Source organism: Macaca nemestrina, chromosome 17 (assembly GCF_043159975.1).
Source record: "Macaca nemestrina isolate mMacNem1 chromosome 17, mMacNem.hap1, whole genome shotgun sequence".
NCBI classification, from domain to species: Eukaryota; Metazoa; Chordata; class Mammalia; order Primates; family Cercopithecidae; genus Macaca; species Macaca nemestrina.
In genome coordinates, this window is record NC_092141.1 from 35,953,742 (window position 1) to 35,972,744 (window position 19,003).

Consider the following 19,003-nt stretch of genomic DNA (forward strand, 5'->3'; position numbering starts at 1 on the left):
TCCAACAATACAAGAGCAGGATGTATCTGAATCCTTGTGGAAGTATACATAAGAGACAACAAAGCCAGGTGCCTTGCAAATGGAAAAGCCAATGCCAGTTTTGCAGTATGATCTACAACCAGAAATGCCAACACATATTGGTCAGTTAAAGTAATGGAAAGTAAGTCCCCCTCCCAGCTCACAGCTTTTCATGAGTAATTTCATAGCTAATACGCCACTATGAATCACTCTAGACACATATATCCTAGAGTGTCAACAAGTTATTTCAGGGCACAAGTCTTCAAAGGCATAGTCTGAGTGTCTCATGAAATAAACACTTGAATATTCAGAGTGAGGTGGATCCAGTTTAGTCAGTTCCTGAGCATTTATTCCCCTTCTCTTGTGTTTCCCAGCTTCTAATCATTTCACAGTTTATAAACGTCCTCAAGAAGAGAAAGGAAGTGAAATTCAAACCAACTGATTGTAAGCATTTTTGGTGAAAGTGTGGGAAGTGGACACAAAATGAGGTTTTGGCATTCTCCATTGATTTTAATTATTCTTGTTAACTTTGTTCCCACTACATGTAACAGATAAGAACTAAAACTCTAACATTTGAGAGAGAAATAGGTTTTAGGATTTTAGAAGCTTTCATAATCTACCTGTCAGAGAGGTCTTCTTGGGCTAGTTACAAGGTCACTAAATGTTCAGGAACCATGAAGAACAATTTTTAGTCACCAATTTTTTGGTAATCGTAAAAGTAGGGACTCAAAGTGTAGCTACAAGGTTTCATATGTTTGAAAGTCCAGTAGTCTCCTCTCTCAGTTATATAGTAGCTCCCACCAGCTCTGCTCAGATATATTAGACCTTAGACACATTTGGCAGATTTGAGAGTGACCTTAAAGGATCATCCTATTTGGGGTCAGGTGCGATGCCTCATGCCTGTAACCCCAGCATTTTGGGAAGGATGAGGTAGGCGGATCACTTGAGCTCAGGAGTTCGAGACCAGCCTGGGAAACATGGTAAAACCCCATCCCCACAGAAAATACAAAAATTAGATGGGGGTGGTGGCACATGCTTGTGGTCCCAGCTACTCAAGAGGCTGAGAAGCGAGAATCACTTGAGCCTGTGAGGTTTAGGCTGCACTGAGCCGAGATTGTGCCACTACACTCCAGCCTGGGCAATAGAGCGAGACCCTGTTTCAAAAATAAAAACAAAATTAAAAATGAAGGCCAGGCACAGTGGCTCATGTCTGTAATCCCAGCACTTTGGGAGGCCAAGACGGGCAGATCACCTGAGGTTAAGAGTTCAAGACCAATGTGGCCAAGATGGCAAAACACCGTCTCTACTAAAAATACAAAAATTAGCTGAGTGTGGTGGTATGCACCTGTAGTCCCAGCTATTCAGGAGGCTAAGGTAGGAGAATTCCTTGAACCCGGGAGGCAGAGGTTGCAGTGAGACGAGATCGTGCCACCGCACTCCAGCCTGGGCAACAGAGCGAGACTCCGTCACACACACGCACGCACACAAAAAAGTAATAAAATAATTAGGGGCCGGGCGCGGTGGCTCAAGCCTGTAATCCCAGCACTTTGGGAGGCCGAGATGGGCGGATCACTAGGTCAGGAGATCGAGACCATCCTGGCTAACACGGCGAAACCCCGTCTCTACTAAAAAATACAAAAAACTAGCCGGGCGAGGTGGCGGGCGCCTGTAGTCCCAGCTACTCAGGAGGCTGAGGCAGGAGAATGGCGTGAACCCGGGAGGCGGAGCTTGCAGTGAGCTGAGATCGCGCCACTGCACTCCAGCCTGGGCGACAGAGCGAGACTCCGTCTCAAAAAAAAAAAAAAAAAAAAAAAAAATAATAATAATAATTAGGAAGTGATGAGGTTTGAGTACTTATCACTTTTGTCTTTAATGTAAGTTACATTTTATTGATGTATAATAAAATTTAACAATTACCCCCGCCCATGAGTCCATAAGTACACCACTTAAAGTGGCCTTAAAACTTACCAAGAACACATGCTCAAATATTTGTGTAGGGCTATCCATTTGACCAAGGATCACTATCATTTCGTTGTCTATAAATTCCTTGAATTCCCGCAAGTTGCACACCATTTGCATTTCCAACTCTGTTCTTATCTGAAACAAAGATGACATATTGTACCCATCTCTTAAAGTCCCTCTATACTTTCAACCATGCACTATTTCCAGCCCCACACCTACTGTTATACCACTGCTAGCCTTGGAACAAACAAGGACTCAAGGTCTCTTACCTCTTTGGATGTAATATTCTCCAAATCCTTCTGCATCATGATCTCCCTTAATTTGGTTTTAATTAGCCTTTCTGTTCGTTCACGTTCAGTAGGTCTGAAAAGAGAGAAATAACGATTATTCTTAAGCAGGAATTTGACTAAGTTAATGAATGTACCATTTGATTAGGCTTCCAATTCAGCAAACCTTGCCTTTGTTACCCTCAAATTCATATTGTGGAAGCATGGCAAAATAAAATCATATTTTAAAAAGCTTATTAGGCCGGGCGCGGTGGCTCAAGCCTGTAATCCCAGCACTTTGGGAGGCCGAGACGGGCGGATCACGAGGTCAGGAGATCGAGACCATCCTGGCTAACACGGTGAAACCCCGTCTCTACTAAAAAATACAAAAATCTAGCCGGGCGAGGTGGCGGGTGCCTGTAGTCCCAGCTGCTCGGGAGGCTGAGGCAGGAGAATGGCGTAAACCCGGGAGGCGGAGCTTGCAGTGAGCTGAGACCCGGCCACTGCAGTCCAGCCTGGGCAACAGAGCAAGACTCCGTCTCAAAAAAAAAAAAAAAAAAAGCTTATTAATTTTCAGAATGTACAGAATTTAAACATGTTAGAAATTATTACTTTGAAGAGGTTATATGTGTCTAAAGCCCTTAAATACATTCATGTATTTAGATCATGAGGGAGCAAAGATAATTTGGGTGTACTGATTGTAATATATATATTTTTTTGAGATGGAGTCTCGCTCTGTTGCCCAGGCTGGAGTGCAGTGGCGCAATCTTCGTTCACTGCAAGCTCCGCTTCCTGGGTTCATGCCATTCTGCCTCAGCTTCCTGAGTTGCTTGACTACAGGCAACTGCCACCACACCCGGCTAATTTTTTGTATTTTTAGTAGAGACGGGGTTTCACCGTGTTAGCCAGGATGGTCTCGATCTCCTGACCTCGTGATCTGCCCATCTTGGCCTCCCAAAGTGCTGGGATTACAGGCGTGAACCACCGTGCCTGGTAGATTGTAATACTTTAATGGAGGACGACACCCATACTTGTTTCTGTATTCTGGGTATTACTTACTGAGCTAGAATACCCAGCTCAGTAGACCAGTACTATGACCTCCCATGGAACTAAGTCTCCTGTGGTTTAAAATGCCACCTTATGCTGATAAGTCAATGTTGTGGTTCTAGAAAATGGGAAAGAAAGAAGAATGATCAGGCTGGGCGCGGTGGCTCAAGCCTGTAATCCCAGCACTTTGGGAGGCCGAGACGGGCGGATCACAAGGTCAGGAGATCGAGACCATCCTGGCTAACATGGTGAAACCCCGTCTCTATTAAAAAATACAAAAAACTAGCCGGGTGAGGTGGCGGGCGCCTGTAGTCCCAGCTACTTGGGAGGCTGAGGCAGGAGAATGGCGTAAACCCGGGAGGCGGAGCTTGCAGTGAGCTGAGATCCGGCCACTGCACCCCAGCCTGGGCGACAGAGCGAGACTCCGTCTCAAATAAAAAAAAAAAAAAAAAAAAAAGAAAGAAAGAAGAATGATCCTTCCTTCTTCAATAAGGCAAATCCTCTCCCAAAATCGGTTGTAGAGATCAACTACTTAGAGCAGGGGTACCCAATGGGTACTGGTCAGTGGCCTGTTAGAAGCGGGCAGCAGAGCAGGAGGTGAGCGGCGGGCAAGCATTACTGCCTGAACTCCACCTCCTGTCAGATCAGCGGCATTAGATTCTCATAGGAGCGCAAACCCTATTGTGAACTGCACATGTGAGGGATCAAGGTTGCATGCTCCTTATGAGAAGCTAACTAATGCCTAATGATCTGAGGTGAAACAGTTTCATCATGAAACCATCCCCGCCCCACTGCTCCCTGTCTGTAGTAAACCGGTCCCTGGTGCCAAAAAGGCTGGGGACTGCTGACTTAAGAGCCCTTCCATCCAGAATGCTTTCCTTTTAATGACAGTTCTCACAATATCTCTGTGAAACAGTTATCCTTGTTTTACAGATAGAGGAAACAAACAACTGAAAAGTTAAATGACATGCTGATAACCACGCTGGCGCAGGACAGTTAGAACACTCAGCCTAGCCTAATGCTCTACCTGAAGGATTGTCACTTCCTTTAGTCTTCTGACTCTCTTAAAAATAAAATCACCCTTAGAACTTTAATATGAAATCAAACTAGGTAGCTGCCTCTCCAATTATTAGAAAAGTAGTGGTTCAATGTAACTAGATACTTCTCCTCTAAAGCATTATTTCAGATTATGCAGAATTTGAATGAGGTTGACAGGGAGTACTTTGTTTCATCTCCTCCCCAACTCCCACCACCTACTCAAGAAAGGTATCTGGCTCTGCACCTCCTTATTTGGAGATGAAAATGGACTAAGCCTTCAGGCATCCTGCCTGCCCTTGCTGCCTACAGCCTTATCGCTGGTTGCAAAAATAGCTTTGGTAATCTCCAGAGATGGATGCTCTAACCCCACAACCTTGGGGCTTCCCACCACTTGTGCTCTTAATTTCTCACGAACCCTACAGAATACAGCTAATACCTGAGGTGTTTCTCTTCAATCAGCCAAGGTATTCCTGTCTTAACTAGGATTAAAATTCTTATCCATGCTTTATTTATCCTAGACATAGCTAATGTAGAAAATAAATGTATAATTTCAGTCTTCCATTAAAAATAAATATTGGGCCAGGTGCAGTGGTTAATGCATGTAATCCCAGCACTTTGGGAGGCCGAGGGGGGTGAATTGCTTGAGCTTAAGAGTTCGAGACTAGCCCAGGCAATTGGCGAAACCCCATATCTACAAAAAATAAAAATAAAAAATTAGCCAGGCATAGTGACACACAGCTGTAGTTCCACAGCTACTTGGGAGGCTGAGGTGGGAGGACTGCTTGAGCCCCAGAGGTGGAGGCTGCAGTGAGCTCTGATTGCACCACTGCACTCCAGCCTGGGTAACAGAGCAAGACTCTGTCTTGAGGAAAAACAAAAAGGTAAAAGCAAATTTTAGTACCTGTGTTCATGGGTCAGATTCCCTAGTTCCTAAGCAATTTTTCCTTTAATCCTTCACAGGTGTTTGAGGCAGAGTGGTTGGGGAGTAGAAAGACCTAGGTTTTAATCCCAGCCCTGCTATTGGTGGTGTGACTTCTAACAAATTCCTTCTCTTCCCTGCACCTCTGTTTCCTTTTCTATAAAATGAGTAGAGCAGACTGGGTGTGGTGGCTCACACCTGTAATCTCAGTACTTTGGGAGGCTAAGGCAGGTGGATCACCTGAGGTCAGGAGTTCGAGACCAGCCTAGCCAGCAGGGTGAAACCCTGTCTCTACTAAAAATACAAAAATTGGCCGGGCATGGTGGCGGGCACCTGTAATCTTAGCTACTTGGGAGGCTGAGGCAGGAGAATTGCTGGAACCCCGGAGGCGGAGGTTGCAGTGAGCTGAGATAGTGCCATTGCACTCCAGCCCAGGCTGAAAACAGTGAGACTCCATCTTAAAAAAAAAAAAAAAAAAAAAAAAAAAGAGTAGAGCAATAATACCTGTCTCATGATAGTCTTATGAGAACATGTATGAAGTGCTGGCATAACACCAGATGTATATCCCATATATGTATATTCCCTTCTTCCTCCTTTCCCTGGATTTCAAAATATAAATTCACAGTAGAGTATTTAAGTCCATTTTGGCACACATTCTCCCTGTATTCTCAGCATCGTTTTATAGGCTTTTCTAGTCAACTTAGGGAGGAGGAGGAATGGAAAAAGCATTATAACACACAAATCTGCTTTTTCCTCCTCAATTTCATTGGAGAAAAATTTGGAAAATATGTAAAAATATAAAGTAAATAAAAACCACTGAAAATCCCTCTACCTAGAGATAATTATTAACAACACTCTGGCCTACAGCTTTCGTGTATTCTTTTTCTGTAAACAGACAGAAATTCTTAAAATATATCTTAAAATTTGCCAGGGACTGCCTTTATGTTTTTTGCTTAGGGATGTAAACAGAGTAAGAGTAATTTTCTTCTTCTTCTTGTTTTTTGTGTAGTGTCAAAATCTTCGCTAATAAAATCTTTTTTTTTTTTTTTTTTTTTTTTTTGAGACAAGAGTCTCGCTCTGTTGCCCAGGCTGGAGTGCAGTGGCACGATCTGTGCGATTTTCTCGGGTCAGTGCAACCTCCGCCTCTCAGATTCAAATGATTCTCCTGCCTCAGCCTCCTGAGTAGCTGGGATTATAGGCACCTGCCACCATGCCTGGCTAATTTTTGTATTTTCAGTAGAGACGGGGGTTTCATCATGTTGGCCAGGATGGTCTCGAACTCCTGACCTCAGGTGATCCACCTGTGTTGGCCTCCCAAAGTGCTGAGATTACAGGTGTGAGCCACTGTGCCCAACTTGTCTCTAATAAAATCTGGAAAAAATGGGAAGAAAAGTTATCTCTCTCTCATGTAAGTCTGGTTTAGAATGTGCTTTTTTGAGCTAGATGAGACATCCATTTCTCTGAAACTCATCACCTAGCTGTAAAGCATGAAATCACCAGTAACATTTCCCATGAATTTTTATCTTTTCAATTACTGTGAGATTCTGAAAAGACCAAGGCTACTGAAAAGAAGGTCCTAGTAGCAATAACACCCTGTGCAAAAAAAGATTCCACTGCTTTTTTGACTGTTCCTTTCATATAATTTCTGGAAAGTTCACCTTTTCTAGTAAAGAGCATTTTTTAGGCCAGGTGCAGTGGCCACGCCTGTAATCCCAGCACTTTGGGAGGCTGAGGCAGGTGGAGACCAGCCTGGCCAACATGGAGAAACCCCGTCACTACTAAAAATACATAAATTAGCTGACCGTGGTGGCACACGCCTGTAATCCCAGCTACTTGGTAGGCTGAGGCAGGAGAATTGCTTGAACCCGGGAGGCAGAGATTGTAGTAAGCCAAGATCATGCCACTGCATTCCAGCCAGGCGCACGGTGGCTCAGCCTGTAATCCCACCACTTTGGGAGGCCGAGGCAGGTGGATTGCCTGAGCTCGGGAGTTTGAAACCAGCCTGGGCAACATAGCAAAACCTTGTCTCTACTAAAAATACAAAAAATTAGCTGGGTGTGGTGGTGGACACCTGTAATCCCAGCTACTCAGGAGGCTAAGGCAGGAGAATTGCTTGAACTCAGGAGGCAGAGGTTGCTGTGAGCAGAGATCATGCCACTGCACTCCAGCCTGGCGACAGAGCAAGACTCTGTCTTTAAAAAAGAAAAAAAAAAAAAAAACCCCTCCCCCCGCCCCCAAAAAAAAAAACCAGGAACTGTTTTGGCATGACTTTAGGAATCTAAAGGAGAATCCTGTTTGTAAGGTCAGACAGTAACTAGCTACTCTTCTTTCCCTGCTGTAGAATACCTTGGAAGTGCAGAAAGATCAATTTAGAGCAAAAGAAACATCATGACGAATTTACAAAGCAGGCACTAAGTGTAAAAAAATTTCCAAAATAGCCACAGAAGTTTCAACACATAGACCTAAAAAGGAAATAAACATCAGCTTTACCTTAGGCTGTTATCTAACTCACAGTACACTAGGGAGATTTAATTAAATTGTACTGACAAGGACTTATCAACGGAAAGGTAGAGCAGAATAAGACATTTGAATGATAAAATATTTAAAAAAATTTTTTAAGTTAAAAATTAACAGGCTGGGTGTAGTGGCTCACACCTGTAATCCCAGGATTTTGGTAGGCTGAGGCAGGAGGACTGAGGCCAGGAGTTTAAGACCAGCCTGAGCAACATAGTGAGACCCCATCTCTAAAAAAATAAAAATTTAAAAATTAGCCAGGTGTGGTGGCACATGCCTGTAGTCCTAGGTACTTTGCAGGCTGAAGTGAGAGGATCACTTAAGCCCAGAAGTTTGAGGCTGCAGCGAGCTATGATTGTGCCACTGTACTCCAGCCTGGGTGACAAAGTGAGATCCTGTCTTTTAAAAAAAAAATTAGCTTAACAAGTTAGGCATTAAGTTGACTGGAAACATCTTGTTTTCTTAAGTATTACAAACATGACTTTGAAAGCTTCTTTATATCACCAGTAATGCTTACTAATCTGATTCTTTCAGATAATGCAAACTCAAACTTCAGCGCAACTCCTTTAAACTCAATTTTCAAATTAGTGGAATCTGAATAATGAAATTTTATGGTATTGCAGTTTTTGACTATGGAGACTCCACTGTGCCTTGGGGTGAAGCTTCTCAGGCCTTTGCAGGCAACAGCAAGAATAGGATTCTTCATATGTGGCAGATATGTGGTACTGACAGTGACTAATATTCCTAGGTAAGATTAATTCCCCAAGAGAAAAGATTAGGGAGGAACATGCTTCTTATGACTCCTCAGGACGTAATGTAGAGAACTTCCATAATCCTTAGCAAACTGACTTACATGTCGGTGAAGAGAGCTGGAGAGTCGGGCCGGTGGGACTGGACATCTTGCATAGCATTCCATTCATTGACTGAGGATTGATCTGAGTTGATATGGCTCTCATAATAACTCACCCAGGTGAGAAATAGGCTGCCTGGGTAGTAGTTATGCGCTCTGGCGACTTCACAAGCCTTGTGTAAGCTCTGTAGTGCAGACCTGAAAGATATGCTGGGAAATGAGCACCATAGAACTGTGGGGTGCCAAAGGCCAATAACCTGTGTACCTCAAACTCTTCTAATTTTTAAATTCTATAGAATTTGTCCTCTGGAGAATCTACTCCTTGAAATTCAAGATTCTCCAATTCTGATTATACCATATTATCTACCCACAGCAAGGGACAAGACATTTGCTGAAAGATATGATGCATCATTAAGGTAGGGAGAAGATGGGGAAGGAGAGCTGATAACTCACCAGTGAAAAATAGGTCCAGGTACCTACGGAGCACATGATCCATGCAGTGACTGCTGTATCATTAGAAAACTAAAGATCTGACTAATTTGCCATATAAGGATTTGTTTCCCTCAGCACAGGATGTTACAGCATACATTTTCTGTAATTCTTAAGAGGCTTCACAAAGATCACATAGATGGATATCCCTAAGCCTTGAGGACATGTCCTTTAATGTTCAGGAAGTATTGATCTAATGATATTTATTATTCCTGCTGCCTTAGTCTCCTAGTCTCTTTAAATCCATGAGCTACTTTCTAAGAACAGATCTGGTTATTCTTTTTTGTTGAGACAGCGACTCACTCTGTCGCCGAGGCTGGAGTGCAGTGGTGTGATCTCTGCTTACTGCAACCTCTACCTCCTGGGTTCAAGTGATTCTCATGCCTCAGCCTCCCGAGTAGTAGCTGGGATTACAGGTGCATGCCACTACACTAGGTTAATTTTTGTATTTTTAGTTGAACAGGTTTTTGCTATGTTGGTCAGGCAGGTCTGGAACTCCTGGACTCAAGACATCCGTCCGTCTTGGCCTCCAAAAATGCTGGGATTACAGGTGTGAGCCACTGTGCCTGGCCTAACTCTGGTAATTCTGAGACTAATTAAACCTTCTGGCTCTCTCTGAACTCAGGAACCCAAGAAGAGTAAACAAATTGAAAAGTACATTTTTCATTATATATGTGGGAAAAGCTTAAGCTAGAAATACAACGAAGTAACTTATACAAGAGCAAGAACCTTTCTACACTTTGTTTACCCAAGTGAGTAAAAGAATACCTAGTTCATAGGTGGAGCTCAATTAGTATTTGTTGAGTGAAATGTCATTAGCTATAAACTAATGTCTCTCTAAGAAAAAAGACATTATGGCCAGGCATGGTGGCTCATGCCTGTAATCCTAGCACTTTGGGAGGCCAAGGTGGGTGGATCACTTGAGGTCAGGAGATCAAGATCAGCCTAACCAACATGGTGAAACCCCATCTCTACTAAAAATACAAGAATTAGCCAGTGAGCAGTGGCACATGCCTGTAGTCCCAGGTACTCGGGAGGCTGAGGTGGGAGAATCGCTTGAACCTGGGAGACGGAGGCTGCAGTGAGCTGAGATGGTGCCACTGCACTCCAGCCTGGGTGACAGAGCAAGACTCTGTCTCAAAAATATATATATATATTTTTGTTTCCCTCGTAACAAAAATGATGCATGTCTACTTTAGAAAATTAGGGACCTCAGAGAAAAGGCAGAAATATCCTGTAATCCTACCACCCTGAAATAACCGCTGTTAAGGTTTTAGTGTAGATTTTTCCAGTCTTTTTGGCTATGCATAGATGTATAATAAACAAAGATATGACCATATTCTCCATACCATCTATAACTTGCTCTTTTGTTTTACAGCCTATCATCAACATCTTTCCATGTCAAATATTTTTCAACTGGATCATTTTTAATGGTTGCATAATATTTAATGATATAGATGTACCATAATTTACTAATTCCTATTTTTCAATCATTTAAATTGTTTTTCATTTTTTGCTATTATTAGAACACTGACAAACATTCTTATAGCTAAAATCTTTGCACACATCCATGTTTACAAACATGGAGTAAACTCATAGAAGTAGAGTTACTAGGACAAAGACCATGCAAAATGATAAGGCATATTGGCAAATCACTCTCCAGAAAGGCTGCTCCAGTTCATTCTTCCACCAATAGTACATCACAGTGTTTGTTCCTTGAATCCCTGTCCACCCTATACAATGTAAATTAAGAAAACAAATTTAAACCAATTTAATAAGGGGAAATGTGTTGGTCCATTTTTATTAGGAAAACACAAATGTTTTCCTTAAAAAAAAGTTGCAGAGTCTTTTAAAAATGCTTTCTATTATTCAAAGTAAGCCAAAGTCTCAAGAGAATAATCTGAGAATTTCAGTTTCATTACACAGATTCAAAGGTAAGAGCCAGCTTAGTGTAACTTACAGAATGCCTAATGCATGTTTCTTCATCTAGGAAACACATGCTCCAAAAGCATATGCCACAGAGTCTGGTGCAACTGTCCTAAAATATACTCAAGGCCTAGGCACCTCAGATACTCCAGCTGCATCGGAGTGGGAGGCTGCAGTAACTATCTTCCTGTGAAGGAAACACCTGGTCTAAACGTTGCTTTGATCCACACATCATCTATTTTTTTTCTCCTGTGACTTCAACTCACTACTCCCCATAAGGTACATCAAGAAAAGTTTATTCTGCAATAAGAGCTAGGATCAGTTTACTTTTACAGGGATGTCCAATTTTTTGGCTTCCCTGGGCCACATTGGAAGAACTGTCTTGGGCCACACACAGAATACACTAATGATAGCTAATGAGCTAAAAAAAAAAAAAAAAAAAAAAAAAAAAAAAAAAAAATTGCAAAAAAAATCTCGTATTTTAGCAAAGTTTTATGAATTTGGATTAGAATTTTAGGAAAGTTTTATGAATTTGTGTTGGGCCGCATGCAAAGCCGTTCTGAGATGCATGTGGCCTATGGGCCATAGGTTGGACAAGCTTGCTTTAGAACATCAAAGCTTGATTTAAGGTTATTACTTGAATTAAGACTGCTCTGTACTCTTCCCCAAAATATACCTGAAAATGCTGTCATTTATGGTTGTTACTGCTGTTTGGATTTACTTGTTACTTAAGAACAGATAAGTCAGGCCGGGCACGGTGGCTCAAGCCTGTAATCCCAGCACTTTGGGAGGCCGAGACGGGCGGATCACGAGGTCAGGAGATCCAGACCATCCTGGCTAACACGGTGAAACCCCGTCTCTACTAAAAACTACAAAAAACTAGCCGGGCGAGGTGGCGGGCGCCTGTAGTCCCAGCTACTCGGGAGGCTGAGGCAGGAGAATGGCGTGAACCCGGGAGGCGGAGCTTGCAGTGAGCTGAGATCCGGCCACTGCACTCCAGCCCGGACGACAGAGCGAGACTCCGTCTCAAAAAAAAAAAAAAAAAAAAAAAAAAAGAACAGATAAGTCAATTGTCTTTAACTGAACCTTAGTCAAAGGAGGTCATAAATTTCCTAAGTTTTCCATGAGAAACTTACCTGCAAAATATGTCCTAACTCTAAAAATCTGGTCTAAACACATGACCTGAAACTCTGTCCTATCTCAATCACTGCAGGTAATGATAAGACTTAATTGTTCAGTGACGCTTTGGACTCCACCCACTTCCATCCTATCAATTCTGTTTTCAGGGGTAGATTATCTCCCCGGGGTCTTTTTCAGGCTCTTTTATTTCTTGTTTTGCTTGCATTCTGTCCATTCCACTCCTCACAGGGACTTCTACTACCTAACAGGCAGCTGAATAAGAAATCGAAATTCAAATCCCTGACTGGGGAATGAATTCTGAATCTTAGTCACATCATTCTCTGGCTATATTAGATAATTTTCTTTTTCTTTTTTTTTGAGACGGAGTCTTGCTCTGTCACCCAGGCTGGAGTGCAGTGGCCCGATCTCAGCTCACTGCAAGCTCCGCCTCCTGGGTTTACGCCATCCTCCTGCCTCAGCCTCCCGAGTAGCTGGGACTACAGGCGCCCGCCACCTCGCCTGGCTAGTTTTTTTATTTTTTAGTAGAGACGGGGTTTCACTGTGTTAGCCAGGATGGTCTCGATCTCCTGACTGTGATCCGCCTGTCTCGGCCTCCCAAAGTGCTGGGATTACAGGCTTGAACCACCGCGCCCAGCTATTAGATAATTTTCTAGATAATCTAAAATAAGAGAATAAGAGGCGAGGTGAAGTGGCTCACACCTGCAATCCCAGCACTTTGGGAGGCCAAGGCAGGAGGACTGCTTGAGGCCAGGAGTTCAAGACCAGCCTGGGCAACACAGAGACACCCCCGTCTCCACAAAAAAATTTTAAAAATTAGCCAGGTGTAGTGGCACATGCATGTAGTCATAGCTGCTTAGGAGGCTGAGGTAGGAAGAACACTCGAGCCCAGGAGTTGGAGGCTGCCATAAGCTATGATTGCACCACTGCGCTCTAGCCTGGGCAACAGAGGGAGACCTTGTCTCTTTAAGAGAGAGAGAGAGAGAGAGAGAGAGAGAGAGAGAGAGAGAGAGAGAAATACCTATCCTGTCTAAATGTAAGAAATACTCTCAGGGCAGTTATGTAACCCCTCCAAAGCATGTTTTCTCACCCATAGTAAGGGGCTAATAATATTATTTTGGGGGCTTGGTATGATGATTAAATAAAATCCATGTAAAACATCTGGCATGTAGTAAATAGCCCTGAAATGTCCATATGCCAGCTGATGGTTATTAGCAAGTATAATGTTTTCTCTAGGCTTTATTTGCATTATGCAAATAGCCACCAGCAGTTTAAATGGAAATTTATCTATCCATAAAGTAACTCTGTGAATGCTATCCCTGGTTACCTTAAGAAATAGCTAATGCAGGCCAGGCACAGTGGCTCACACATGTAATTCCAGCACTTTGGGGGGCTGAGGTGGGCAGATCATGAGGTCAGGAGTTTGAGACCAGCCTGGCCAATATGGTGAAACCCTGTCTCTACTAAAAAATACAAAAAAATTAGCCAGGCATAGTGGCACGTGCCTGTAGTCCTAGCTACTCGGGAGGCTGAGGCAGGAGAATCGCCTGAACCTGGGAGGCAGAGGTGGCAGTGAGCCGAGATTGCGCCACTGCACTCCAGCCTGGGCAACAGAGTGAGGCTTCGTCTCAAAAAAAAAAAAAAAAAAAGAAAAAAAAAAGAAATAGCTAATGCGTAGCATTGTATGTTCTAGATTTGGCTCTTAGTCCACTAAGTAATTAACTTAGTCAATGTGTCCCTAATAAAGCTCAGTATCAACTGGCTTATCTAAACCGTTAAGTCTCTGCCAGAGCCTAAGAATACCACCTCTGAATTCCTCTGAATTTCACTTGTTCACCAATACTCAAGGCCTTCCAGTTGTTAAAAATTTGAATATTGCATTTCTAGGTCATCTTTAACTACGATGGTTACACAAACAGATCATTTAGCATTTTCAAAGCAAATTGTACCATTTCAGACATTTCTTACAAAATATTGCTCCAATAACATTAAAACACTTTTGTAGAGATAGTAAAAGTCATCTTACCACATTGCCTGCACAGATACAGGTTTGAATATGTGAACTCTGTTATCCGTCGATACACTGAACCCACTAAGGACAAATGAGAACAAGACAAAAATCCACAAATTAGGGTAGGTTATTTCAGTTGTGAGTTTTCACGGATGTATCCCAGGCTAACCACAACTGGCTCCGTAGAGGGAATCATCAGGCATTTCATGTAGAAATTTTAACTAGAGAATAAGACTTGACAGAAAAGCTTTGACAGATTGTCTTGACTTCATCTACCAAGCAAAATGAATGGATTCCCATATTGGAGTTAGGGAATTAAATACAGTTTCCCAGCTGTAGCTATGGACAAAATGTTCTGTATATTTCTATTTGGAGGTCTTGTGGGTTCTTAGCAAACCTGGCCCTGGTTTTATAAACTGAAGCAAACATCTTGGTCTCTTGGGGACACATTCTAAAAACATTAGGAGGTAGGGTGGGGGTGGGGTCACTGGAAGGAACTGGCATAGCAAAGGGGTTATACTGTAGGCTGACAGCTGGCAGAGGCGGCAAGAGGTTATTTGAAACAGAACATATCATCCTTTGGGAGAGCATTGCAACAGTCCCACATGCTCAGATTAAAGAGTCAACAAACTAGTTCTTCTTTGTCTTGATTCCTACCACAGTCGGCCTAGAAGAACAGAAGTGAGAGACCCTGGCAAGTTGTATTTTTACTCCACTTTACAAAACAGGAGTTTAAAAGGACTCATTGAGCTGCTGACATGAAAGTTCGGTTGGCACACTGGGCCTCCCTTTTAGCTGAATGAATGTGCAGTAAGATGGAGCCCCACCCCTTGGCTTTCTGTAACAGAATAAAAAAGGAAATCTCTTACCCATCACCATCCAAATGAATTAGCGTGTCACTCCAGAGAGGCAAAACTAAGCCCATGGTACAAGTGCTACTGCAAGACAAGAAATAGTCCACAAGTTACTCCCTGTTACTCTGGGAAGCAGTCTTTTGTTTACTAACTCTTTCAACACCAAGGATAAACCCTTAAATTCTAAATTCTGGCATACGTGTTACAGTGAAGAAATTTCTATCATATCACTATTAATCTTATGTATGTCCTCAGGAGCTGTTTTAAAGAGATAGTGAGTCAGTTCCTTAAATATTTAATGAAGAAAACTTGCTGACTCAGCTTCCTACATTGTCATCTTGCAAATGACCACTATCTAAAAAATGCAGATGATTGCTGCTGACTTGCATTTGGCAGGTCTTAGCACAAGGTACAGTGCCCAACTGAACTCCAGTGATTTTTTTTTTTTTTTTTTTTTTGAGATGCAGTCTTACTTTGTTGCCCAGGCTGCAGTGCAGTAGCGCAGTCTCGGCTCACTGAAACCTCTGACTCCCGGGTTCAAGCAATTCCCCTACCTCAGCCTCCCCAGTAGCTGGGATTACAGGTGAGCGCCACCACACCCGGCTAATTTTTTGTACTTTTAGTAGAGATGGGGTTTCACCATGTTGGCCAGGCTGTAATCCCAGCACTTTGGGAGGCCGAGGTGGGCGGATCACCTGAGGTCAGGAGTTCAAGACCAGCCTGGCCAACATGGTGAAACCCTGTCTCTACACTAAAAATACAAAAATTAGCTGGGTGCAGTGGCAAGCGCCTGTTATCCCAGCTACTCAGGAGGCTGAGGCAGGAGAATCACTTGAACCTGGGAGGCAGAAGTTGCAGTGAGCTGAGACTGCACCATTGTACTCCAGCTCTGGAGACAGAGCAAGACTCTGTCTCAAAAAGAGTGATTCCAGAGCTCAGGAGATTCAAATCAAGACTGAAAGAGCTTATCCACATTGCAACCTGGACCTGAACAACAGAAACACAGCTACCATGCCAGAGTCCAGGAGCAAGACAGCTCTACCACAAGTTTTGTTGAGCAGATGAGATGAGCGCACAAAAAATTTGTTTTGAAAATGGCTTCACAAGATGAAGTCGGGATAGTTTTACGGTAGCTTTTTGCTTTGTATTTAGTGAGTGCTTAGCCAGGTTCTTAGCAACAAGTATAATTTGGAGTATAAATATGATGGGTTGGTAGCCCAGTGACAAATCCAGAAATTAACTATATAAAAAGATATAGACGCTGCAAAAGGGTGTGATCTATAAGCTTGTGACCAGATTTTGGTTAACCTTTGGACAAGTGACATTGATAGACAGGAACCAACATTACATTTTTGGCTTGTATTCAGGCCAGAATGCTTTTTTACATTAAGCAGCAGCTTTTTTAGCTGGGTGTGGTGGCTCACGTCTGTAATCCCAGCACTTTGGGAAGCAGAGGCGGGCGGATCACAAGGTCAAGAGATCGAGACCATCCTGGTCAACATGGTGAAACCCCGTCTCTACTAAAAATACAAAAATTAGCTGGGCATGGTGGTGTGTGCCTGTAGTCCCAGCTGCTCGGGAGGCTAAGGCAGGAGAATCGCTTGAACCCGGGAGGTGGAGGTTGCAGTGAGCCGAAATTGTGCCACTGCACTCCAGCTTGGCCACAGAGCGAGACTCTGTCTCAAAAAAAAAAAAAAAAAAGAAGTAGCTTTTTCACACAACAGGAAGGAAAGGCCTGAATAAGGCACACTTGGTATTTTTATCCAGGTTACCTCAGTCTCTCAAGATTTTTCTCCATTAAAGTATAACTACTTACTTTAGTAAATATTCAACTCATTCAATAACGATTTATTTAGTGCCTACTATGTACCAGACATTTCAAGGTGTCAGGAGTACAAAAAGAAATGGAAAAAAAAAAACACAACAACAAACCACGAAGATCTATTATTTTATAACTTGAAATATATGTTACATTTTAGAAATCAAGATTATGCTGCATACTAAAAAATTTATTTAAATATAATACTCAAAGAACTTGTAAATGGGCTAAATGAATTGGCTGCGACATATTATTAAGAACTATTTGTACTTGTCATTATCTGGGTTCCACTTAGGCTTAATACTATTTTGAAGCATTAACATTTTACATTCTCAGATATGAAATGATACAAATTCAAATTCCTTCAACAACAACTGAGACAGAAATGATTTTAGATTACGTGAGCACCTGAGACTTCTTACAGTCCAAGGAACTCATTAAAGCGAGGATGTATGGGAATTTCATAATAGTAAGTTTAGCAAACAGAATGAAAACTAGTTTCTAGTGTTTCATGTCTTATTTTGTCTTCTATAAACTAAAATTTCCTTTGGCTAGTGACACTGGTCAGATATGAATCAGACAGGGCTATTGGCAAAAGATAGATGTAATTCACTGAGTATAAACTACTGGGTACCTATATTAATATGCATTCTTTCTGGTAAAGTTTAGGACAAAGTGAAAGAGATTAAGATTTAGACATGTGCTTGCTGATATTCTGGGTCAGGAGAATCTGCGGTTATTGTCTTCTGTCTCTAGGGGAAGATTCAATTGAAGCTTTGTGAGGTTCCTGTTCCTGTTTTATAGGGTTTTCAAGGGAGGGGGTCAGGGAGAACTGAACAAAGGAAATACTAGCTAGAACAGTGCTGTCCAACTGAACTTTCTGCAAGAATGGAAAATGTTCTATACATGTACTAATATGATAGCCACTAGCACATACGGTTACTGAATACTTGAAATGTGACTAGTTGGAACTGAGGAACTGAAATTTCATTTAATTTTAATCTATTTAAAAAGACACATGCATGCTGTATGCAGTCGCTCATGCCTATAATCCCAGCACTCAGGAAGGCAGAGGCAGGAGCTCAGGAGTTGAGACCAGCCTGGACAACACAGAGAGACCGTGTTCTCCACAAAAAGGAAAAAAGAAAGGAAGGAAGATGAAAGAAGGAAGGCAGGCAGGCAGGCAGGCAGGCAGGACGGCAGGCAGGCAGGCAGGCAAGAAGGAAGGAAGGGGCACATATGGTTAGTGGCTACTATACTGGACAATACAGATCTAGAGAGATTAAAAACCTAAATTAGAGGTCCTAAAATCCTAATGAATGTAAACAAGGTAGGTGCTGTTATAGGAAAATGCTTACTGAAAGCTCCGTTGCTTAATCAGAAGTTAAAACCATGCAGGAGAAAGCTTCCTAAATGTGGTTTACAAGCCCGTGTAAATTTAGAGCCTACAATTAAATGCTGTTAAGTGGTATACAAGCTAATAACTTTGGCTTTGGGAATCCCTGTGAACCCCCAAGTTATTTTCAGGTTGACTTCTATATAGGAATAAGGTAAACATTGGTTTGGGAAACTTTCTAGTGATAAAATGATTTTTTTCCCCTCAACATCAGGACAATTAGAATCATTCCCAGGCTCCTCCTCTCTTTGTGACTAAATTTCCCTAGGCCTGGGTCACACCCCTAGCTACTCCAAAGTTCCATTCTAGTCCTGAACCAGGAAGTCAATGCTTTGAGACATCTGGCAGGATTTCCTGAGGCTTATTATCCAGGGTGTAAAGATCTGCTTAGCAGCCACATTCCACAGTCTTCCGAAGGTTTCTCCAGAAAAAGTGGGAAAAATAAAAAAGGAAAGCAACAAACCTTAACGACACACAAAAAGGACAGGTGTTGTGTGTTATCTTTCATCATAGAATATAAAGTACAGCTAAAGCCAAAGGTACATAAAAAGTTCTGCTTTGAGTTTAAGGAGCCATCCTGTACCGCCCCTGCCCGCCCCTCCACCATCCTTTTTAACTCAATAAAAGGAAAAAGGAGGCATAACATTTGGTAAAAGCAAGGTTTAAGGACATGGATAAACAAAACAGATGGTAGTTTAAGTGGGATCTCTTTGGATCTGGGACCACTGGTATACTACCACAAAGGCTGGGTGCCCTA

At 42.4% G+C, this 19,003-nt stretch overlaps 1 protein-coding gene across 6 annotated transcripts in view; it reads right to left on the minus strand.

Annotated features, from left to right (window-relative positions):
- The window catches only part of LOC105476767 (slingshot protein phosphatase 2), a 306,278-nt gene that overhangs the window by 41,737 nt on the left and 245,538 nt on the right, over positions 1 to 19,003 (minus strand). For 5 of the 6 annotated variants that reach the window (XM_071082607.1, XM_071082604.1, XM_071082605.1 and 2 more), the window contains 5 exons: positions 15,047 to 15,115; positions 14,193 to 14,258; positions 8,618 to 8,812; positions 2,250 to 2,343; positions 1,987 to 2,115 (listed from right to left, as the gene is read on the minus strand). In XM_071082607.1, coding sequence (XP_070938708.1) covers positions 1,987 to 2,115; positions 2,250 to 2,343; positions 8,618 to 8,812; positions 14,193 to 14,258; positions 15,047 to 15,115 — 553 coding nt within the window. The other variant, XM_011732994.3, reaches the window with a different exon arrangement.